Here is a 26,241-nt window from a genome sequence, read left to right as displayed (position 1 = left end):
TATGATCCTCTTTCTTCTTACCTTTACAAGAGGGATGTGGCACAGTGAATTTCAAGATGCAAGGCACCGGCAATGGAATGAATTTGTTGACACCTTGATTGGTAGTGCAGTACAAAAACGTTGAGATTTCTCACTCATAACCTGCTCTACCTACCCATTCTGATCAATACCACAAGACTAACTGCCGCAGTCCATACATACACGCAGCTCACAGCTGGCAATGTGTACTCAATGCTCATTGGTTAACCTCTGACCCAGCTCTGTGTGTCAAACATTACCGGGTTGTGAATTATTAATGCTTAGTCGCTGTACATGTCATATATCACTAGCTGCATTCGTGAAATTACTGGCAAAAATATTACGGCAGCCTATATGTAAATACAGTCATAAATGGACTTTACGAACTAGACAACAAAAAATATTCAGCAGAGGTACTTATCTAAGCTAACAATGCAATTTCCACTTTTTTTTGTATCTTTATGCTATGGCTCAATGCCACAATTACATGGTCAAGTAAAAAAAACATCCTGAAATTTATTGTTACTTTACACCACTCTAACAGCAAAAAAAATCAACCCTGAACAACGGAATAAAACCAAGGTACACAACATAATGACTTCATACCATATATTTACAAAGGTGAAAATGCAAACAGACAATATGTTTACTTTATATCATGAAAATTTGCAAAGCGGAAATATAAAATCTCTTTGCCTCATTTTCTGATTTTCACTGATAAGCTTGTTTATTTTGTGAAAATCAGGTGCCATATCATAAATGGGGCAATCAGTCTGCTTCCAAAGCAATGATTAACAACTATTTGTGGATAAGTATGCTTTTTATTTTCAGGATAATACTTGTTTTTGCTTTAAGATGAAATTTCAGAGCACAGCCAAATCAAAAACATTTATCTATAAATCTGCTAATTTTAAATTGCAACAAATTTGTTATTTACACATGTCTAATTTTCTGAGTGCCACTGAAAAAAATTAGATACCTAGTTTGAAAATTCAAGAGACAAGTAGTCTGCAATTTCCTTTGTCTAAAGCACGCCTCAAAACCAAGTTGAAGTAATTATGAACACCTGTTAGCCCTTCCTTCCCACAATTTACTTCTATTATTAGTGGAGCTACAAAGCTGTCTGCTTTCTGTTACAACTTGATTTCTCAACTGGTAATGCACCATAATATGAAGAATGGGCTATGTTTTCATAAGTACAAATATTTTTGAAAAGGGTCACTACAACAACGACTCATAGTCTTTACAAGGGGACAATGGAAACAAAATCAAGGTTCACTTCATTTCTTGCCACACTAGCCACCAATAAGATCACCATTTTGTTTTCAATTACATTACATTAGAGTGTTCCCTTTTTGAAAATATGTATCAAAAACAAGATTTGAAATACTATATAAGCATAACAAGTAAAAGCCAGAGACTAATTAAGTAAGTTTTTTACTATTAAAAAGTATATCATTAAATTGGCATACTTGAATTCTCAAAATGATTTGATATTTGTTTCTATTAACAAAGCAAGTGTTAAATTACACAAAAACTTTGTTTCCTTTAAGAAAAGCTATACATGACTTTAATAAGACTCGTGGTGTTATATTGCCATTCTTAGAGACAAAATAGAAAAAGCAAGTTCAATATGCTTTTTGTTAAAGAAAAAAAAGAATGGCAAGGCAAGAGTGTACAATTTCTAGATTTAAATTTCTAATCTTACTACATATTTGTTACTATTGTATTAGCACAATGAGCTTCTATAACTACAAATACCGTGCACCTAACTCTCCTGTGCAATTAAAAAATTAAATAACACTTAATTTCAAATAGTAATATTACTCAGATGCAGAATTTTCTATGAGGGGGGGGGGGGGGGGGGGGGGGCATCTTAAACTTTAAAGGGATAACAATTATTCATTTTGGCTAAAAATGGATTTTCCTGGGGTAAACAAGAAGTTTCCTATACTATCCAAAGGTTAATGAATCCATTCCAACATTCAAAGTTAATCCATGTACTTTTTTGTGATTTTTGCAATAATCTCTCAAGAGATTATTACAGAGGGTAGCCATCTATGGAGGTCACATGGTCCTATGGCAAGCACAGATTCCAGAATAATTACAATAACTTGTAGTGCTAAAATAGAATTTATTAAATTTGTTTGAGTTGTTTACACTGTATCTATCCTGAAATATGAATCTCATACGAAGAGTTGTTATCTCTTTAAGCATTCCAATTTTTATTTTCAAAATATGTGCTTATTTCTCAAATTAATGTCCCTGCTCTTAGATTGAATTTTTCTTAAGTTAAAGTACACAGAATATAATAAATATATAATTGTCAATTTGGCTAAAGCAAACAGAAAAAATATGCCCTAAAATCCAGAGGCAAAAGTAATTTTTAAGTTTGAATTCAAAGTCAGTCAAAAGCAACAGAAACGTCTAAAGATACAACAAAAAATTGTTAGTTGAATTCTCTTACCCTTAAATCCTGTTATACAAGCCTTACTGTATCCAGTAACAAAATCAGGATAATACTATTAGCCATTAACTATGAAATTGGAAGACTGTAGAAACCCATTACAACATCACATAATGATGTTGGCTCTGTTATCAAGTCATTAAAGATACTGAACCAGCTAGAAGCTTTATAATATGCTAGCAAAAGTAGCCTTTCCATTTGACTGGTGTCACAAGAAACAGAACTCCAGTGAAAAAAGTCCAGTTATTAGTTTGCTCTCTCTCTCTTCACAAATCAAGACTCTTGATTTCTGAACATCAACAAACTCAATGAGTTCTTATGTAAATTTGGTGTTCTTGTATGACAGAGGAAATTGACTTCCATAAATTCATAGGATATGGAACTGGTTTTCCTGGTGATCAAGCAATCCGGACTTCAGTATTATCTATATCTCTGCCTACATGACTGAAGTCATGGAATATACAAAGATAGTCTATACTAATCTGGATATCACACTTCTGTTTAAAATAAATACCAGTAGCACTGGAAAACATGCAGCCCTTCCTACTTTATTTCATTACTGCATCATTTCATTTTACATATAGGATTTAATAGTTTTTACAAGAATGTATCTTTAAATATATTTATATATATTAACACATTATCCTTGTTATTTTATATTCATAAAGTCATTTCCCTTTTTCAACACCATTTTAGAAGCACACTATTCCTCATTCAGTTTAATTTTTAAAAGATACCACAGCTCTATTAACATATCAAACTAAAAGAATTCTTAAAGGTTGGTTAGCTTTATAAATAGGGGTTATAAAATGAAATGTTCCTTTGATGTTATCCAACTACATGTGGATTTCAGATGCAGGGAAATGGCTTTACTGCACAAATAATGCTATAGAGGTGACACTGTGAAGTCTCTTCTCTAGCACAACTGGTGCTTTCTTTTTCTCATATTCCATTGTCTAATATCTCAGAATACCACAGAGATACATGACACAGATATGAATGATAAATGTTTTATACTTGATTATAAAAATGAATGAATGAACAAAATGTAATATTCTTTTACTTAAGCATGGACTAAATATAAAATGAACTTTTCTTTCTTTCTGGTTGCAATATTTCACTCATTCTTTTTGCTATATTTTAAATTTAATTTTAGTCAGACACAGTACTAAACAACAGCCCAAATTGCCGAAAACACCAAATGTAGAAATCAAAAATGACCCACTAACCTGATGGTCCTTCAGCTTGGCCTCTAGCTCCTCTTGGCTCCAAGTGGCACGCAGACACAGTGGAAGAAGTTTCACTTCCACCTCATGAAGCCAACGTCTCAAACCATTCAGGTCTTGCTCTAAATCTATAATATATTCATCAAAATTTCTAATCCATCTTTCAAAGTTATTTGCAATTTTTTTTTAATTTGATAATAAACACATTGTCAAATTTAGATATCTAATCTAAAAGTTTGGAGACACTTATTTAAGTCATTCAAAAATCTGTTTTTCTGAATTTTTTCTCAGATTTAAAAAAGTATTTTATAATATGACTCATCAACAGAATAAAGATTTTCATAATAAATACCTCGAAGCATTTGCTCTTCATTTTGATGTCCATGTTTAGGGGAAATGGCTTCCTGAATATGACCCCACTGAGAGTTGACGAACTGAAGCCTAGCATTGATCTCTTCCTTCATGTTGGGGTACCTCTTGGCCAGCTGTTTGGCATAGTCATTGAAGAGTTTGCGTCTTGGTGATCGTTGCAGCATCTCTTCATGATAAGACTGAATATTAAAAACAGGCATACTTAGAAATCAGAACATGATAAGAGTTTTGGAAGAATTCTAAATGATAATTTCTTGTTATCCTAACCTCATTTTTTAGATTGCTTATCAAGGCAGGTAACTAAATAAACAGGTTACACAATCACACCACTGCAACTTCAGAATGTTCATCTACGTCATGATAATAATATATACCAACCTCATTTATTCTTTTAAATAAATCATCGTAATGTCATGGTGAAACACAAAAAGGGCTAATGTCTAAATCAAATTTCTTTTATCAAAATACTTCTCCAAATTGTGCAATTCAGTTCACCTGATTAAGGTACTTCTCTGACAGACTCATGCTCTGCCGCTGGGTGACAAGTTTGATTTGATTTAACCAATCTGTGAGCTCTTTATATTGCTGTATGAATTCAGTGAAGGACACATTGGGAAAGGTGGTAGAATCATCATCATCCCAAGACAGGTCACTCTCAGTGGACTGAAAGAATAAGACAGAAATATATATTTTTGTACAATCTTTGCATTGGTACATTAACAATTACAGATAGTTTTTAGAAAATTACAAGTGGATGGAAACAAATTATATAACAGGTAAAGCTTTGCTCCACCACAATAATTTTCCTTTACAAGTACTAATTTTATACATGTTTTAATGCACTGTAGCAGCCAGTTTTAAGACATGAAGTTATGCTCCATATGGGGTATAAGGTCTAGATGTTGAGGTCTACTCAGCAGGGTGACTTATAGTTAGCTGAAATACAGGCTTCAAACACCTGCACATGAATGAGCCCATTGTGCATTCTCCCTCCTCCACTAAAACCTTTTAAAAAGTTTCATCTTTAACAAAATAATAACAGAACTTTAATGTGCATAAACTGCACGTAATGAAAGAAGTAATCTCTTTCTAATAGACATCATTTTTCAAGACAAAGTATTAAATTTTCAAATTTCAATACCACTTGTGAGGATTAAAAAAATGGCTAAAAATGATACAGTGCAATCTCCAAACCCCATATCTTAAATCAACATATCCATCTATATGAATGAAGTTCCCATCTTTCACACGGAGAAAAAGTTTTTGTACCATATTAAAATGTTTAAATCATGATATTAAATGACATCCATAATATAACTCCTATTTTATTAATATTTACAGTTTATTTTCTTTGAGCCATATCAATGGGTATTCACTCCTAGCTAGTTTACTGCAGCAAGTTGCCTTGATATTTCATCTTTTGTTAAACTTTTTTTAAATACAGTTTTCATTTCCCTTATTAAAAAGACATCCTGATAAACAGTTTCCTATGCCTCTCTTCTCCAGACTTTTATCTTGTTTATCTGTGCATCCAACAGATCCTAGATGCAGCTGCCCAAGCTAAAGAGTTTCCATGACAACACATGCCTTACCTATAGATACAGAAAGGCAATCTGGCTAACTCAAGCCCAGCAGTATAAGAAATGCTCTATAAAACCAATATGGTTAAGCTTTGGTTTGTGAATATATGTATAAATTGATCAGTTCAAAAATCTATACCAGTTGTCTTATGACATGAGGGGACCTCTTATTCATAAAATAATCATGGAATGCTCTACGTGAGAGAATTTCAACAAAAAGAGGGTAAAGGCTTCCAGTTAAACTATAATTGACTTCAATATGAGAGATATTCCCATGTGAATGTCAAATAATTGGTGCCTATTATCAAAATATGGCAAATGTTAATTATTATTGGGTAATGTTATAAAGAAAGGTTGTGCCAACTATTAGACATCTCCTTAAAACAAGTTGACTTTTAAGGATCTGTACTAAATAAAACTATAAATGCATTAAAAAAAACTGACAGCCTGATTTCAGGGAAATTTTCATTTAAATCTCACATTCAAGTTCATTTTGCTCCACTAAATATACACAAACAACCATAAAATGTTAACATATGACATTCCAATGGGTGAAAATTATAAAAACAATAATTTCTGAGAGCATAGCTTGCAATTTTTACTGCATTAAAGACCATGTGAAAATATGATCAAAAGGAAGACTGAAAATCCTGAAATTGGGCCTAATCCTAAAATCTCTCCCATTCAATTCACAATTTTCTATCCATGTAATAATAAGATATTATATTCTAAAAGGCTGGCAAGAGCTTCCTAATTGTGCTAAACAGAGTGTGTTTTAACACAAGTGCCAACAAGTGCACTTCTCACATTTTAAAATGTTTCAAATGCCATTCACCTCATAAACTTATCACCTAGTCACCCTCATTCAAGTAGTTTCTTCATAACATTTCTTTCATCTTTTAGTTTTAGACCCAATTTTATCACTGGTGCAGAAGTTATTTTAAGCTCACAGCTATACCAGTAAATCATCATTTTCAGTCTTGAATTTCATTCAATACAAATTATTTTTATCCAATTGTATCTGAACTTGTTTTGAACTGTAAAGCTTTTACAAAGGCACAAGTACTGATCTGGATGGCTTCCCAAATTTGTGATGTGTCAGTGAAAAAACCCTGACTCACCTCAAAACCTGTTTCAATAAAAATTTACAGATATCACATTTCAGACAACAATACAGAGTTCAACACTAAAAAGGAACCGTGAGAAATGAAATATATCAATCTTTCAGCACATGTTACACATTACTGCAAGGTTGGGCATTTAATATGTGGAGGTATGAATATTTAATTACAAAGAATAAAAACTGATTAAGTGAAAAACTTTGAAAAAATACAAATAGATACAAAAATAATTGAAAATTCTTCCAATTATACCCACCTTACAAGTCTCTATGATCTCATCATCCATAAGATACTGGTAGTCAGACTGGATGGCTGCCCACAAATCTTCCTTGGCTTTCTTATAATTCCCCTTCACTGCTTTCCGTGCCTTCAGCCCCAGGGGCGAAGCTTGGGGACTGCTCAGGCAGCTGTCACTCCATTCATCATGGCTGCTAACGAAAGATCTCTCAGGAGAGTCGCGAAAACTTTGATGAAGGGTGTCAGTGCTGGCTGAAGACAGGGGGCTATCCAGTAGAGGGTCCAGGACAATTTTTCTTCTCTTCGTGACTATTGGTGACTCTTCAGGCCCAAGACTGGCTGCCCTGGGGGATTTACGCCCACTGCTAGGAGACAGACGTCCACTCTGAGTTGGAGACATTCTGCCTTCTTGTACAGAGGCTGTTTTATTCAGACTAGGTGACATGCCGACATCAAGGATCATGGGAGGCGATGACCTGCCATCTGTGGTACTTGCTGGTGACATGCACCCATCTTGTCTCATAGGAGAAAACCTTCCAATCAGCTTCTGTGGCCTACGTCCACCCCCTTTAGGGCTCCTCCTCCCATTAGCAATGGGGGACACCCTACCTTCTTTGTATTTTGGTGATCGCCTTCCACTTCTGCTTGGTGTGGACACACCTGTTGGATAAAATGGTTGGCAAGAATTAGGGTTGTCAGGCAAACTGGGTCCAGAATGGATCACACCTGCAGTGGCTTCCATTTTGCAGCTTCTTGGTGGTTCAGCTATGCCACTAGACACAAGGTTTCCATATTTTTTCTTATGAGTAAAATCCTGAGAGAAACCACACTCTGAATCTGACAGTCCTGCCTGACTCTGATATCCTGACACTGTACTCCAATTATCAAAAGAGCTCTCTGCTGTTGTGTAAGATATCTCAGAACAAATGTCAGAGATATCAATCTTTTTCCTAGTTTTTAGTTTTCTTGGCGTGAACAAGAAATCACTGCCAGGGCTTCTTTCCCTTTCTGTATCATGGCTGTATTTTGGTGATGCAGACCGTGTTCTCCTCTGAACACTGCTTTTAATTACAGCTCTGTATGATCCAGAAAGTCTTGTAACAAACCTTCTACCTTTCAATGCTAGGGAAGAATGGCTGCCACTCAAATCCAAGGCGATGCGCTTCTCTCTAGGGTTGGGTAATTTTTCATACAAGGGACTTGTCCTAGTGCCACTGTTTAAGAGATACACACTTAAATCAGTGGTGGTTGTAAAATGCCTACGATGTTTCAACAAGGCACTAAGCTTGTGCTTTAAAACTCGATAGTGGAATTCGAGTTCTGCAAGATTGACATCAAGTGTGAAGCTCCAGTTGTCATGGAGATGGCTATGTCCTAGCCTTAGAACAGCAAGCACATGCTGACCTTCTAAGCGCACTTGGCGACGTAGTTTCTGAAATGAAAACAATATTCACTATCAGGGCAATGTCATTATATACCTGAAATAAACTTAAACTATGTGCATACAGCATGAAAAGCATGATTTGACTACAAGCAATTGAACCTGGTCAAAAAACAAAAAACATTTTTCTTGTAAGTCAAACAGTGAAGGAAATCCCTGCTTTTTAACAAAATTCAGTTGTACCTTAAAAGCAACAAGTCTCTCTCCTTACTAAACAGTACTTTTATTTTCCTTGCACCAACTAACAACATTAGAAATTACTGAACTGTTTACTCTTCTCAAAATAAACAAGTTACGATGCAGAGTGGGTCAAATGAATTTTGACCCCAGTAAAAAAAAGACATCTTCAAATAATAAGCTACATATAAATCACCACAAACATTTGACAAACTGAATAATATACACTAGCACAAGACAAAGCAGCATTTCTGATGCGACAAACCTCACAAGAGACAATTCAATTGTTAGTCTAAATTATTAATCTTCTATTTCAATGGAAATTGGGAGATCAAAAGAGAATAAATATCGATAATTTTGTGTCTGCTCAAAGAGGTAAGTATACAACTTGGTAATTGGATTGGCAGCCTGGAAAACTTCCACTGCAACTAGGATGAGGTATATTTGTTACTAATAGTTTGTATAAGGAGTAGCTAATATACCATAAAAAGAAAACTTAAGACAGGATAATGTACCCCTTAGAATTAGTTATAAGCTTCCACAGCCCCAGTTCCTTCCCCCTTAATGTTGCGTCACATTTTTTTTACTCTATTGAAATACCCAACAAATTACTCACTTAAAAATGTCTGAAAGGCTTTTAGAATAAAGAAAAAATAATCGTACCAAAACAAATATTAAGCATCATGCATTCCTCTTTCATTCTCTCATAGCTTCCTCTTTCACTTCCTAATATCATTTAATTTTTTTTAACCTGTTTTCATAGAGTGTTTACCTTAGTGCAGGTGGAAAGCATGCCCCCAAGTTCAACTTACTATATTCAGTCTTAAAAAATACCAGTAAAAATACCCATCCAAAATACTGTATGCAGCTGTTAAGTATTCCATGTACCTAATAGCTATGCATATTTCTGGAATATCCTAAGAGACATTCCACTGTCTATTTCACATCAAACACAGCAATGTTTCACCCTTGCATGAGAACTACATTTATCTACAGCAGTAGCGATTAAACAGGCATTTACATGTAACATCTTGATTAACATAAATGTTTATAGAAGTAGATGATGAAATATTGCAAACTAAACTCTCAGTTTCCACAAGATATACAATGTCAGCAATATTCAAGACAAATTATAACAAACATTTTCATTAAAGCATATATACCTCTGGAAAGCTCTTTTTCTAATTCTGTGTCACTCATTTTAAATTTTGTCTAAAAAATGCAGTGACATGGACATGTTTCTTTTCATTAAAGCATATTACCGTATACCACTGGCAAGCTTTTTTTCCAAGTCCGTCACTCTTTTTCAATTTTGTTTTAAAAAATGCTGTGACATGGACAAGGTTATTTAAATTGAAAATGTGGAGCATGTGCTTGATATGCTTGCTCATGATAATGTTTTATATCTGATTATCACCTTTATGCAAACTTTTAGTGATTGTGTATCAATTTTGGGGGAAAAGAGGTGTAAAATTAATTTAAATCTAAACTGTCTGGGAACTGTATAAATAACCAAAACACAATGGACATAGCAATATCAATCAAAAAAGGAAAACATTTCGAAATATTTTCAGCTTCATTCCAATTGGGTAATATATTTTTTCAATCTGCAAAATATTAGACTCAAGAAGTGACTGTTGCCATATCAAGGATAGAACAGTAAAAGATTCTGCTGTACTGGCAGAGAAGCATAATAAGAGTGCAAACCAATTCAAGTATAGACACCACAATGGTCACAATATTGATGGGTTTCACAAGCTTTCTAAGTAATGTACTGCTTATGTTTATTGCATACTATATAGAAATGCTTTCTTCTTATATAAAGCAAATGTGGCACTTTACTCATCACCACCAAAGAGGGCAAAACTTATTCTTTTCATTCTGACTAATTTCAGCAAGCTGATATCCCATGTGAGGTATATATTTCATATAGTACTAGTAAATTGTCTGCAATTCCTGAGCAATACATCACTATCATCATCAAATGATGGAAGGGTGCCAGGACAGTAAATAGAATATGAATCAGCAGATAAACGACCTCATGCAGACATCAACTGACCTTATAATCTCCATTCCATCCATCCTGCTGTCAGACTCTGCAGACCTAACCGTTGGAATATTCAACATTTTAAACTCTGCATTCCAGTTATAGTCACATGGGCAAACAGACACTAGGAACTCTGTATCTGATAATGCGTGAATCTGATACTGGATTCAACTGCACTAGCTGCCATATCCCAAATGAATCCTACATACCATCTATTTCAGTCACAGTCCCAAATTAGAAACACTGTAGTATCTATTTCAATCACTATCATGACAATGAATGTGAGATAATAACAGTTAAAAATTAGGATAGTCTTTTGGGTGTTAGGAATGTCCCTAATTTCTGTCACATTGATGTTCAAAAATGGATGTAGATAACAGTAAATTGTCAAAATTTGGGTGTTTTTCTGAATTTGTCAGTATTAGATAGATGAAATATCAACTACATATCAGCCTATCTTAAAATAATGGAAGTTTACAAATAAACCCGTAATTTTAGCCTAATTGCTGATTTACCCCTGTGGTAGCGTGTCTGAGTTTTAAAGTAGGTCACACTTGTCCATATATGTGTTTGATTGGCAGCTCCACTGTGCAGCTGTATATTTCCCGTACTAGATTGCTGCTAAGCCTTTCACATTCTGTGAGTAACGTCGCGCTTTCACTTGCCAAACAATACTTTTCATTTTGAATTTATCAGTGAACTTAATTCTGACGATCTATTAAAGCTTTAAAAAGCAGACATATAGATGAGACATATATGGGCAAAGGCACTCCCCCTAGGTGTCACGTGGTGAAGAAGGCTGACGTCACGACTAACATGGTGGCTGCTGTCAATACATGGAGGGGGCCTCCGGTTGAAAATGTTCAATAATAATGTTGAAAATGGATGAAAGACATAGTGACAGTTACATAGGCAGTGAGTAGAGGGCTGAACCAGTATAAATAACTAAATTTCTCAGCTTGCCAATGCAGCTCACTGATTATATAACGTTGGAATCTCCGGGGAGCACTAAAAGGCTGATTTCTCCGCTTCAGTTTATGGCTTCAAGAGAACAATTTAGACCAGTGTCAAAATTAATTAGAACTCTCAACCGATGAAAGCTGGTATTCATTCGTTAGATCTAAGGTTTGTCTGAAAGTATGTGTCTGGGATTTCATAACATCAGCTCCGTTTTCAACTTAGGCATGCTTTAGTTAGGCTAGGGGGTCTCGTTGAACTGGAAACCAAGTTTATTTTGATATCTCTGCTAATTTAACACATATCGCTAATTTGAGGCGCATTCTTGTTGATCCCTATGAGGGCTCACGAGTCAAGCTGTCTACACATGTCCATTTGTAGTGGACTTCTAGTTTTTAAGGTGTAAAGATCATGTTGAGCACACCTATTAAGCATTATATCTCATTACGTAATGATTACATAATAAAATAAGGATATGAAATGAAGAGCTGTTGAAATAAGCTTTCTATTGATATGTAACATGTTGGTATATCTTGGCCGGTTTAGAAGATAGCTACCCCTGTTATCTACATCCTTAATAACATTAGGCTTAAGCAGGGCCAATGTACCTGTTGTAAGAGAACTAGGAACTGTGCTAAATAAGCCTATAGCCAAACTATTGATTACATAGCATTTATGACAGTTTGTGAGCATCTGGCTGACAAAATTCCTGCTAGTATCTGTAAATAGTGCAAAATGATGATATAAATGGTTGAGGACACAACAAGGATAAAACAAATGAAAAAGTTGGATTCAAGTAGCGTATGTTCATTCGTATTGCCTCTTACCTACTGTAAGCATTTTTCTTCTTGTACTTGAATTAATCTATAGGATATATCACTGGTATATGAACAATATCTGGGCTCAGTGTCATACCTGCTCTCACATATCATAATCTTGAAAGTGTGAAGTCACCAGTGATTTTTCCCCAATTACTAGGCAAAACTGATCTTATTTCCTTGAGTCACTTTTCTCTGATATCAGTCACTGAAAAATTGTATGCAAGTTTTAAACTGATATTTGGCTCAGTGTGGATGGATGCATGCACAATAGAAGCAAGAAATAGAGATATATACATTGTCTTAATAGGATTTATGTTCACCGTTGAAAAATGTTTCCAGACCTACAAAGTCAACTTCTATTTGCAACAATGGGCAACTGGTAAGTTTCATGAGGTCCTATTGTGCTAGATATAAAATGACAGTTCTTTACTGAAAAGCCATCACAATGAATTCATATCTCCCATGGGGGCTTAAAGTCTGCCGAATGTGAACCACCTAACAAAAATGTTGGCAATGAGTTATGGCACACAGAACTGCTTGGCATCTATACACACTTTCATAATATTTCTTATGACCTGTAGATACCACTTACACAACATGATTTCCAGAATGCACCTCAAATTAGCAAGTGAAAAAAGACATAACATGAGGTTAAGTCCACTTTCTTAATCTCAAAATCAAGCCAAACTTTTACTTCCAGATAGGGTAACTGACTGGTCTCAAACAGTCAAAGGTTGTGTGATGTGACAGCCTATAGAAATAACATAAAATTTTAAAATGGAAAGACACATTCAGATCAAAAAAGACAAACTTATTTCTCTTTTTGTGGCAGATGACGTCGGGGGGGGGGGGGGGAGATTTAACTTTTCTCACCTTTCTTACAGCTTTGCAGTTGAATCAACAAGATGAAATTAATATACTTTTTACATTTTGAAATTAAAATTTGGTAAAAAAAAAGTTTTCCATGTAAATGTCAATATACTAATTTTTCAATTATGTTACGGAAATGTGGATAGGTAGGCAAATGCTACTTACCAGCAATAAAACATCTTTAATTATGAGTTTTCACCATCCATACATACTAAGCATATTGTACCTACAACCATGTATTGCACATTAAGACCTCACTCTAATGTAGCATATGATAACCAAATTACATCTCATCTCATAAGAGTTCCTGTACTATAACTTTCCAGGTGCTTGTCCTGTCAGACATTCAGACTAACTACTAAATTAACGTACAGGTTCCCTGTTGAGTAAGATGCTGCCTGCTCATCAGTTTATATAAAAGCCTGTGTAAAGAGCCCCATGGGATGGTGGTAGCTAGTTTACAGTAGGAGCAAACCTTGAATGTTTTCATATATCACATCCTCCATCAAAGGTCATCCTCACCTGACCCTTGCGATTATTTCCCCCTCTCACCTTCTTGAACATATTCTTCTTGTCCCTATATATATTTTCCAAAACTGATTTTTTCCCAAAACTTTGAATGAATTAATTAAGAACTAAAGGACTTTTTGTGAAAATGTAGTCTAGGTTAGCTTTATGTCTTACCTCTACAGTGGCCAGATGTTATATGCCTACAGTGTGTACTGTATCTTACCAAAGATCCATAGCAAGAATTTAGCACCTCTCTCAATGTTGGTTTCCTGAGGATATCTAGCTAAAGAAGAGGGATGAACTTTTAGGCAGCCGTTTTACAGACTTCAGATCTAGAACACCAAAAGTGCCCTGCTTCGCAGGTGACTAAGGACAGTCTATATCCAAGGAAAATAAAAGGAGCTTCTTATAAAACCTCCCCAAGAGGCAGCTGGCACAAAATGTAAATAAAACAATGATAAGATATAACGGAAGATGTCGGACAGATAAGAATCACAGCCTGGTGTCATACCCATGCATATGCAAATTTCTTTCTACCAATGTCAGAAATGTTAGGAAAAATTCTTGTCATCACTTACTGATAACAATCACAAGAACACCAGTGAGTGAAATGCCTTGATTATAATCTTGGGTGTCAACTTGCCAAGTCTTGATACTAGAAATTTGATTATATAACTCAATGAGCTATATATATAGCTCTTTGTATAACAAGAGTCAAGAAACAAATAAATAGATTTTTTGAAAAGCTTTTTCCAAAATACCATAAATACCAGTAGATTAAAGCAGTTAATGACGCTATGATTAACATTATGAGCCATATAAATGCAATAATGTATTAGCCATGATAGGTTTAACATGCAAAAGCATACAGCAGTAACATTGCATGGCTGTAATTTTGGAACACTTTACATAAATCCACATGCCATATTCCACCACCTGCAGAAGCTTGATAAATACAGAGATGTGACAAGTGAAAAATGTGCTCTTAACATCAAAGTTACCATGTTTGGTACCCAATTTTTTCAAGGGTTATTCACAAACCAGTTCCTTTTATTTTTTTATATGGTTTTAAAGGTATAGATACAAATGGACTACTCCTTGCTCAAATTTTATCAACATATTAGTCTGACCATTAAAAAGTTATTTTTCCTGGCAAAAACGTGATGTAAATATAAAGTGTCATGTTCCATCAAAATCCAAAATTATAGGAAGCTCATACAAATAATATCATTTTTCCACCAAAAACAGTATAATATATCCATCAATAAATCCATTTCTACTTTAATGTAAAGTCTCTTCTTCTAAGGCTTGTTGATCACTTGTACACTGGTGTCAATGGAATTTCAAATAGCTGTACCCAGCCCATTAGGAACAACAGGGTACTTTGGATCAGAGCCAGGAATTTAACCTAAGGGACATTAGGCTGGGGTCACTGGGCAGATCACACCTAATAGTCAATTTTAAATTATGTGTAACATGCAAAAAAATTTAATGAAATATAATATTACTAGCTAATGCAAGTTGTGTAAGTTAATGCAAGCATATAGTTACAGCAATGTTTAAGATGATTTTCTTCTACTAAGGAAAAAATATAAATATCAATGTCGTTTTCAAAAGTTAGCACTGTTTAACTGCAAATTTTAATTTTTATGAAAAATGGCTATTTGGCTCTTATTGCTACAGTTTTTGCTCAGATTTTCGAAATGCAACTACTCTGGAAATGTTCAAATACTGCATATATATAAATTACTAATTATTAGAATATGAATATTACACGAGATAATACATTAAACAATAAATGTTTATTCAATCTAGATCCAATATTTAAAAGACCCATAAAATGACTAGAAAGTATAGTCAAAATTCACCACTGGTTGATTTTACAGGCATGCAAAAGATTTTGAAAAGCAAATCATATCAGAGCTTACATCTGACTGCAGGCACCATCCATCAATCATGTTACAAAAACCAACATCTTCACATTATGCTTTCCAATGATTTGCAATGATATCTGGTACAATGCAGCTCATATTAACAACAAGCTTATAGAGTTCTAAAGAGAAAATGTGCATTAGTATCATTACATTCTTTACATATTATTCTTAAAAGATAAGTGCATTGAAGAATTCTAAGCCCTTTCTATATGGAAGAGTTTTTTTAATGCAGGGCCCACACAAATAAACTGTTTATTACATGAATAAATTATCAGGCAAATATTTTTCTCCTGTCAAGAATCTAAAAATATTTTTTCAAGTGGCTAATTTTCAAACATGACTTCGACACAGATTTAAAAAATAAAAAAATAGGTGTGAGGAACAGGTAATTAAAAGTTGAAATACAGAGGGGAGGGGGGAACATAGCAGTGAAGAAATAAAATAAATGCAAAATTTCATCAACATTCATAGAGGTATAACCTTTAAGTTGCTTATTGTTTTATCAACAAAAACAATCTGAAACTACTGCTTTGAATCTTTAAATAATACAATTTGTACTTTGAAGCACTGCACAGGTCATTCCTGATCAATAATGATGTTCAATAGATCCACGTGTCATATAGCATAACACTCAGTACATTACAGATAATGAGTCATCTCTGTTAGTAGCCACTGTGAGAACCATGGGATCAATATGTGTGTTTCAATGGGGATTCCAAGCAGCTGATTCCTAGAACTATATTCGGAACTATGTAGTGCGCACACTGTATACATAGATCTATATGCAGGTGTTATGACTAAGGGGTTTGATTTCATACATATAAAAAGAAAAAGATGTGAACAGAACAATGGGGGCCATTCCCAAAAAAAGATCCTGAAAAAAATCTAAATATTTATCAGAAGTAAGAATAAAAAGAATCAGAATAAAACATTTTTGAGCATTGGTTTTGGTGCTATATAGATAAAAGAAAAACTAAAAAAATGATGGCAATTGCTCTCAGTCTTATACTACTTCAAGGGTTTCTTGATAATCAGTGTAATTTATCTAAAATCATATCATTGCCAGGTGTAATTATATCCGATTGGGTTAGAGTAAACGTCACATGTCAAATTAAACCAGTAAAAGTTAATCATCGTTGAGTGATTAGCAACCTTTTGTGCAAGGCTGTCCCAGTATTGGACAACATCTACCAAGTACAGGTAATTTTCAAACCTTTTCCTGAAGTGAAATATTACAAAAAACATTCAGAACAATGGAGACATAAGTTTTCCCTGTAGTTTTCTTCATAATGCTACAAATTAAGGGATTTACACCTTAAAATGCTACATCTTAATTTTTCACATTTTCCACATAAAGATTCCTATCTCCACTGAAAAAGAATTGCTAGAGACAAATGCCTGGCCACTGAGGAGCATTCTGCATACAGTGTTCTCAGGTGGGTCAAACCACCAGAGCCAAATTGTCACCTACTTAGTATAATGTTGAAGAGTTATGTGTATCTTCATCAAAATCTTACAACTTTATGAAGCCATTACACTGGAGACGGGCAAATACTTTGCATTCTTAATGGTCACATAATCTATCAGAAACTGAAGTTTTTGGTATACAGATAACATCAACTTTTTTCACTTATGCTTTCTGAACATGCATACTATACATACATGTAGTAAAAGTTTACTGTTCTGTAAGGTGGGTTTTAATGGATAGCAAGCAGCATCACACAGTGTCACTTCTAAAGCTCATCTTCCTTTTTAAAGCTTAGTTCAGTAAACCAAACAGTGTTCCTGTACATGTTCCCTTATCTAGTGTAGCTAATTTGTTTTAAAAACCTCGAAATAAGAGCTCAGATTTGTGAACAAGCTTGAAAACCAGTGCTCAATAGCTAATTTTCTATACTGTTTCAACACACTTTAGAAAAATTTGTCAGTGGAAAATGTGTAAGAAAACATATCACATATCTCAAGTCAAGCTCTGCTCCTTGGTCAGAGTTAGGCTCTTGAATCTCTATGCTCAATATGAGAGACTGGTGCGATGTCGTAACCATGTTTTTCCAAAATTAACCAACCTGTATTATGTGTTCTTTCAAGATTAAGATCAGTGAATGCATGTCCCATTGAATACTAGAAGGACAGCAAACAACATATGTATGGTGATGGATATTTGCATATCAAAACAATATCTTATTATCATTGATTACATATTTTATGTGCAAGTTACACATACCTGAACAAAGGAAAATGGACAAATTATTCTTTATGAAATCTTCTTCTCTTAAAACATTCTTTGTTTTGCATGGATTTGTACACACACGCACGTATATAACACTTCTAAGAACTGGCTCTGATCACATCATTGCTTCATTCATTTTCAAATAAGAAAAATGTTTTACAATTTTGCTATTAAAACTAAAAATATTCACTGTACAGTGCTGCTAATCAGTGTCTATCTTCTGATAAACTGGAACAATGGTCGAGCTATTCTTGTATCAATCGGCTTTATATGAAAGTCAATACTGCAGGTAACATATTTACAAGCACTGACTGATTTCTCCAATGACCTCTAGACGCCAATGCCTGAGATAGTAATTAACTAGGAAAAGGCTTTTAAGCTTCCAATACACAGGACTAAAGGTGCACAAATCACACACTAGAATAGCACTAGTCTGGCCTAGTCTAGTCTATAATGGAAGGATAATTAAAGATATAAGATACTTTTGATAGCCAATCTCTCCTTCCACTTTTTTCACATATAGCAAGACTTAATATTTAAAGACCGTTTTTATATAAACAATTTGAGATATTGACCATAGTATCCCCTTTGAGATAAAATGATCAAACTATCAGTGAACTGCTGACATGGAACTTAAATGAAGATCCCACAGGGGCACTATATTCAAATAAGCTATTTTTGAAATTAACTTTTATAACTGCATGAAATCTAGCTAATGCTATTCATGAAATCTAGCTAATGCTATTCTAATACCATCACAAGTTGGTCCAGTTTCTTTACATTGCATTTCAGATAATAAAAGACTCCTGCATAGGTCTATATACTAGTAAAGATGTCTATGGGATTTTTTTTTCACCTGATAACCCCAATTAGTCCACAGCTGGTTCAGTGTATTGAAGACCAGTACCAAATGCACATTAGGTCTGCTGCTTTATATTATACTGTCCGAGTCATATTATATCTAGTGTCAGTTCATATTAAGTGATCATCCCAAAACAGAACAGATTAACTGCATTAATTAGTTCCCACATCAATCAAATGAGACAACAATGGAGAAGCTTTGATATTATTCATTACAAATTCCTCTTGGGAGTTCCGATTAACAAAGAATATTTGACACATGGCTGGATAAGTACAGCTATCTGGCTGAATAAGAAGGTACATTATCTACATAGGGATATTTCCGTATAAGCTCACTAGTAAGTGCATATTTTAAGTCAGGCAGTCATGACAAGTGCAAAATAAAAAATTAACAGAAAAAGGATATTTTATGCATTTACCAACTGATATATAAGTATGCATCTTTTAAACACTTGGCTTTTGTTTATTAGCATACTAACATATCCAGGATTCTGCTATGCATACAAAACACACACACACACCTCCTTTCCAACTTTATCAAGAAACGACTGAATAAAATTTATCACCACATTAAAAAATATTCTGATGGGTAGAAAAACCAAGATGTGCACTCTGCTCCATTGGAAGTCCATGTCAAGATGTACTTATCAAAGCAATAAAAACAAGATAAGTCATATATGAGCTGTATTTTAGGCACAGATAAGAGCTATACTGACAGTGACATAATACATCTTTCATTATGATGCAATAAATGTCATGTTGTCGAAATAATCTGCTATACCAAACAAACCATAATTTCAGGTTCAAACTTGAGGTTTCCTCCCAAAAAGTTTGACAGAACGAGTCCAAAAATCTACCCATTGTCTACCTATAGTTAATATACTACTACTATGCTAAACTCTTACCTTGCTTAGCTTGCCTCAAAGCAGTAAACAATATCCCAAAATACACTGAGCTCATAATTAAGCAGCCATAGAGACATAATAAATACGGATCTTTTTGCTTAAATTATATAACACCAGAAAAAAAATCTATAACTTAGAATACATGTAGCTCCGTCTGAGGTCATTGTAGGATGAGTGGATTGAAATGAATGAAAGCGAATCAAAATCTTATTCGGCGTCAAGTAATCCCCTTATAAACTTACCGGTACATCTCACAAGCCTCTATGATCTAAAATACATCTCAAGTCTTCTGACTAACTCCAGCAGGAATCACATGTCTCACATATTTCATGTGTTACAGGCAACCTGCGAACCGCTAGCCTGCATTGAAGGCTTGGCGGTATTTGTTAACTGTGCACTACGACCTAGATCCTCATTGGCAGAGCAGTTAACGAGGTCAACACATGGGGAAATTAACTCAAACAAAGCCAGTCGGTCCAACAGAAAATAGTTTCACAGTAGTTATAATTAACGTGTTTGAGTTTGACACTTACCGGAGAAAAAGAGCACAGATATAGCTTGCGTTAATCTGTGTGTCTACAGGTAACTCTTAAACCCACCTGTGTAAGATGAAGTAATGAGCGACCCTATTAACGGTTCCTTTTCTTGTTAGAATGTTTATTGATTAAACGAAGATATCGAGGCATTCTACACACTGAATGTTATTGTATCGTTCAGCCGTGGATCAATATAAAAGGTGCACCCAATCCTTTGTCGCAAGTATTTGCTTTATGTGTTTATTCATATTGTACACAGCTACCCTTTGATATACACCCCTGATAATCTGGATAATCTATTTAAAGGCAATATTTTCATCAAGAGTAAGCAGGCCGGGGTAAAATTATGCATAAAAGGTAAATATGGAAATTTTCAAAGGGTAGAAGAGATTTAGAGATAGCCTTCATCCCTAAAATTTATTTTAGACAAATGAAAATATTCTAAAAACGTAAAACAGATAAATCCACACACTTTAGCGGTCATGATCAAAAATTGATCTTTTTGTTAGCTACTGCTTTAAAGTTGCATGAAAACACATTCCTTATAAAATTCCATCGTCATTATACATGTATATATTGAATAATATACTAACGTATCTGAAGAATGCCTGTTTGAAAAACTGTCCTACCTGTAATTGTGTTAGAGAAGACTGGTGCAATGCCAATGTACAGGTTTGCTGCTCCTTGTAAGAGCTCTGTGGCAGGTTTCTTGTAATCCCCCCCCCCTCCCCCCCCCCCCCCCCGCCCCCCAACACACACAGAATGTTGACATATACATGCATGCATTCAAAAGAAAAAGTATTTTAAAAATGTTCAAATTAAAACAAGAAAAAGTTAAAAAACACATTGCATTATTTTTAAGTTTTCACGTTTCTTAGAGTAGAACTGGCATTTTCCAAGTAAAAATTAATTAATAGACAGATGTTTCTGCTTTCAGCACAACAACAGTCACTAATAGCAATCTAAATATACTGGCACTAATGAAAAGTATATGACAAGCTCTGAGGAACCTAGGTTATATAACAGTGCTTCAGAAAATCTATAATCAGGTTACAATTGCATTTTTCTATATTGCACAAGTTTAATACATGTCATAAGAGTGGTTATTAACTGTGACCAGTAGAAATGATTTACATACACCATATTGCTTAAATATTCATTTTTTTATCACTTAAACAATTGACCTCACAAAAATTCATTCACTAAAAAATAATTTTCTTATGTCAAAAGTGACACAAAATGTATTGTGTTAAGAAATAGTACTTATAACCACCAATTGGAAGAGAAAAAAATTCTTCGTTATATTGGACAAAGTTAAAAGAGGAATGTAGTACCCATTATTTAGAAAAATGGTCTTTAATTTTTAAAAGGCCTGCATTTTCATCATATCTAAATTTGTTACAGATGTCAGTTTTAAGTCAGTAAAATCCCAATTTGTATGAAATGAACTACGTATACACACAGTTACTCCTCACAAAGAAATATTTATTAACCATTCTTATCTTTTATGTGTGCATCTGTTTTTGTGGCAAATTATTATGTACAATAAAAATTATGGAGCATTTACATTAAATCAATGAGGGCTTTTTTTCACAAAATTGCTTAGTTGTTATTAATTGCACTAAAGGTAATGCCAGTTTCATTCCAATAGATTTTTTTTTTTTTTTGACATAATAACTTCGTCTTACATGCTTTTTTTATCGTACTGAAATTGCTTAATTGTGTTAATTCTCCTAAATTTAATTACCAATAAAAATTAAATTTCTGTTTGTTTTTACACAATATTTGTAACTTTGGTAAGCATCAGTTGCATGACTAACCCAAAAAGGATAGTGGAAGTGTTGACTAATATATATGTACTCTCTTTATATATTTTTGGGATTGGCCAATTCTCTGGTATTAATATAAATGGTGAATGTAGATATTAAAAATGCTGTTTCACCAATTAGCAACCTCAAAATTACACACACACACACACACACACACACACACACAAACACACCAGTAGTAGTGGCAATCTGAGGGTTACCTTAACATTATCCTTCCACTCCTCATTTACATTGTAGTCTTCTTCTAATGCATTGAGTAGAGAGTCTGCAGTCTGTATATTTTCTTCTACATCTTTTTGTACTTCAATAATTTGTTGATTTAACTGTTCCTCTTCATTTTCAAAGTGGACCTCACTGTTGTCCATCCTTGTCTTTGGTTTGATATACTGTTTAGTAATCAGTGAAACATCTATAAAAATGAAAGAAAAATCACACTACTAGAAAAGCTTTAATGCACAAAATAACTATTAATTGTATTAAAACTTTTTAGTTTTATTAGGTCTTTTGTATTGCAGTAATTAATAGGTCTCATTTGTTCTTGGCTTTATTTAGTACATAAACTTATGATAACTTAGGACAACAACATCAGTTACTGATAAAATATTCATATCTTCAATTCATACATGTATATACTCACAACCTTACAGTTACTAGTACTTTATAGCTTTCAACGAGCCATGTCCACAACTGCCCAGCCTGTACTGCTTGGGACAGATCAATATTGCAATTTACCAGTGTCCATCCATCAGCATTTGGCTCTGGTCAGTACCTGATGCCCCTGTTATAATTACATACTCTTTAGATATGAAATTTTACCCGACCAGTATATATTACAGTACAATATAATAGTAAGTCACCCAACTCCAACTTTCCCTATCTTCAGGGAGTAATTTACATATGCATCAGTGCATCTATGTGGCCAGTGGGCAGTTTAGGGTCCAGTGCAATAACTATACCTGCCCTGGAAGGGAGATGGGCCGACTTGCAATAGTTTTTATGTTCCATGGCACAATAAAGAAATGTTTGACAATGTTCTAGGATTCATTTATCTGATTTGTAGAACGTTTAGTACATTTATATATATATATATATATATATATATATATATATATATATATATAATATTGAATGAATTTTGTTTCTTATGCTCTTTCCTTGCCCTCCCCTTAAAGTTGTGCACACTTCCTCAAGCATTCCTGTGGTGTAGGTAATATCCCAGGTTATATCCCAGATTACTTTCCTCAGGCTACACAGTATAGGGACATTAAATGAAACTATAGTAGTTATATAAGTGTATTTGGTTTAAAGTCCATAAATAAATGTAACATAGTCTTCAAGTTTAACATATTGACAGAATATGTTATTTAAAACAGCTGTAAAGTACTTTTAAAGCTCTTTCAGGGGAAGTAATTTTATGCACCATATACAGGTGAATTGGGAATGTGATACACCCGATAAGCAATGTCATTTGTAAATTTTGTTATTTCCAACATGGACAAAATTACATAAGTTTGCCATGGCTTTTTAAATCTTGAAATTAAAATGCATCAAGCACAAAACTGACTTCACAGTAACTGCTCATAGTTAATGAACTTTAATACGAGTCCAATGTAATTTGGTGCATAAGGGAAACTTTTACAAAATGATGAAAAGAAAAAATTAGTGGCACACACAGATGTAGATTTTTAATTACCTGATATCCAGCTAACTTTACAACTGTAGGTCAGAGTTTCTGTCACATGAAGTTCACAAATGACCACTGCAGTGTGTCACAGAGAACAACAACTGTGACAGGTAAATATTGGAGTGAAAAGAATTACTGTGCTGCTTTCTCCATTGATTTTCTCTCATTCTTCTGTGTCAATTGCCCCTGCTTTGCTCAGTCAATTGATTTCTGGACTTGAATTGTAATCTTATAGTTCTCAGTCTTCGGGGCGTGTGCAGGACTTTTACACTGTGGTATATTAGGAAAATTTAGCTGTTGACATAATCCACACTTTTGAGTGAGACACTATTGGATAGCATCAGCTAGTGGAGGTTTGGTGCTCTCCGAAGAAAGGTTACAGGGTATTTTGAAATTAAAAGTGCCCCGTTGGATGATCCCATGCTTTTTATTATGGCATCTGAACATCCATATTAAATATTGTGCAATTATTAGGTTCGAGCGTGCAGTCTTAGAAATTCATAAATACAGGTAGTTCTTTAGCAGTTACACAATTTTTTCTTGAGTGAAAAAAAAATGGTGTAATTAGTTCTGAGAAATGAATAACATAAATGGCAAATACAACTTAAACAGTACTATGCTGAATTGTTTCTGACAAACTGATTAATTACTGTACTCTACAATAAAATCTATAGTCAAATGTGTTTCCCTGGATGTTGACTTTGTAATTTGACAGGTATGTTAAGTATGGGAAGTGATTTACGGTAATGTGCCAAGCATTTCGACGGGCCCAGTCAATCCGACCACAAAAAATATCTTATAAAATTAATTTTTCTGGGCTCAAACATTTAGTCCATACGTCAAAATCATGCGACATAATTTTTTTCTTGTTCCGATTGTTCGACCACATCGTCGGCAAGCCTCGGTAAATTTTCAAGCCAGTCATATAGATGCTGCATGCCGGGCCCTTTGTCAATTGTTGTCCTTTCAATAGCTCTCGTCAATGAGGAAGAAACTATTAACTGAAGATCTAATCTGGAAGCATGACGTACCTGTCATTTCCTTTGTCCCCGATGAGAAAATAGTGTTATAGACATACAGTTTGTGCTAATTAAGCAGACTTGCCCTCGCTGACTGATTCATCACGCCCGTAACTGGGGAAAGGGGGGGGAGGTTAAAAAGGTCCATTCTGGATGAAACCAAATATCGACAGTGGGTAGAATACGTCGTAAACACCTTCATATAGACCATATATAGCGTTTGCTAGCAATAAAAAGTTTGGGAAGAATAAGCAATTTATTTTCAAGTTTGATTGAAATATATATGCAGATGGGGAAACGTTCTTGAAGTCAACACTTACATTTACTACAATCGACCAAAAGATCAGCGGGATCGACCGCCCAGACTTCTTGGCGCCAAATACCACGCGCTGTCAAAATCAGACGAACACGTGTAGCTGTTCACCTACATGGATAACTGATTTGTCAACAATAAAATTGACGTCTTCCTTAACTCCATGAGAGCTTCATAGAGAGTTCCACTGGATATTTACGTTACCTGTGAGTCACTTTTTATTTCCCCAGATGCATGAAATGATGATATTTAGCGTAATCCACGAAGAACTCAATTCCTGTGACCCCCTCCACCAAAATGGGACCGTCTTCATTAACATGTGGTTTGCGCTATATTCCAGACCAGACCAGATAAGACCAGTCTTATTTCTGCATGTGCTCAATTCTCGCGTCAAATTATAAATGCACTTGTTTTGTGAAAATTATGGCAATTAAATGCTTTTTTTACGTTCGGGTTGTATCAGTGGGGTTTTCAATATGCACCGTGGTTTGTGCACAGCGAGAGTATATAAGTAAGAAAATCGGAAGAGTGCCAGCAAGATAGGCCTACTGTATGTCTATCGGCACAAGTAGGCTCCGTGTTTTGCCTTTTCTCAATATGGTTTAATATGACATGCTTTTTAAATAAAATACTTTTAAGTAATTTTAAGTTACACTGAATTCCGTTTGAGTACCAGTTGTTGGTATTCTTTGATACGGGTGATTGAATTTTCTTCGGAAGTACGTCTACGCCTCGACGCTGAGCAAGCCTTGCGGGTTGAAAACAACTGATCTCAGACTGGTAAAAAATTTCATTTCGGTTGATTTCAGTTGTCATATTAAAATTCAAATAGGGCGTACGTAGATCACATAATTAGTTTTAGTCTACTAAAGCTACCGGTTTCAAATATAAGTGACCGGCCTTTGTTTACAACACCTGTCTCTGGGGAAATACTCGCCCCACTCGTGAAGCGCATCATGAAAATGATCGTAGGTGAGGGAAATATATAATTAGAAATTATAATTATCGTCTTTTTTAATGTTAAGTAATGTTAGCACATATTGTACACAGCCAAATAAGATTTTAAAAGGAGGATAAAACAAGCCT

General features: G+C 34.5%; 1 protein-coding gene across 7 annotated transcripts in view; it reads right to left on the bottom strand.

Annotated features, from left to right (window-relative positions):
• LOC106152996 (uncharacterized) overlaps window positions 1–22,933 on the bottom strand; it is a 39,930-nt gene extending 16,997 nt beyond the window's left edge. For 5 of the 7 annotated variants that reach the window (XM_087004184.1, XM_087004186.1, XM_013526749.2 and 2 more), the window contains exons 1-6: window positions 22,872–22,896; window positions 22,340–22,548; window positions 7,041–8,453; window positions 4,579–4,746; window positions 4,064–4,262; window positions 3,715–3,839 (exon numbers count right to left, since the gene is read on the bottom strand). In XM_087004184.1, the coding sequence (XP_086860310.1) occupies window positions 3,715–3,839; window positions 4,064–4,262; window positions 4,579–4,746; window positions 7,041–8,453; window positions 22,340–22,548; window positions 22,872–22,881 (2,124 nt within the window). In that variant the 5' untranslated portion in view covers window positions 22,882–22,896. Of the gene's footprint in view, window positions 1–3,714; window positions 3,840–4,063; window positions 4,263–4,578; window positions 4,747–7,040; window positions 8,454–22,339; window positions 22,549–22,776 lie in introns of all 7 variants that reach the window. The other 2 variants (XM_087004187.1, XM_087004188.1) reach the window with 2 other exon arrangements.
• Between the last annotated feature and the right edge of the window lie 3,308 nt (window positions 22,934–26,241).

Source organism: Lingula anatina, chromosome 2 (assembly GCF_051362555.1).
Source record: "Lingula anatina isolate TDL-2025a chromosome 2, LinAna3.0, whole genome shotgun sequence".
In the NCBI taxonomy this organism is placed as follows: Eukaryota; Metazoa; Brachiopoda; class Lingulata; order Lingulida; family Lingulidae; genus Lingula; species Lingula anatina.
The sequence above is the reverse complement of the archived record's forward strand: the minus strand, read 5'-3'. Positions and strand labels throughout refer to the sequence as shown.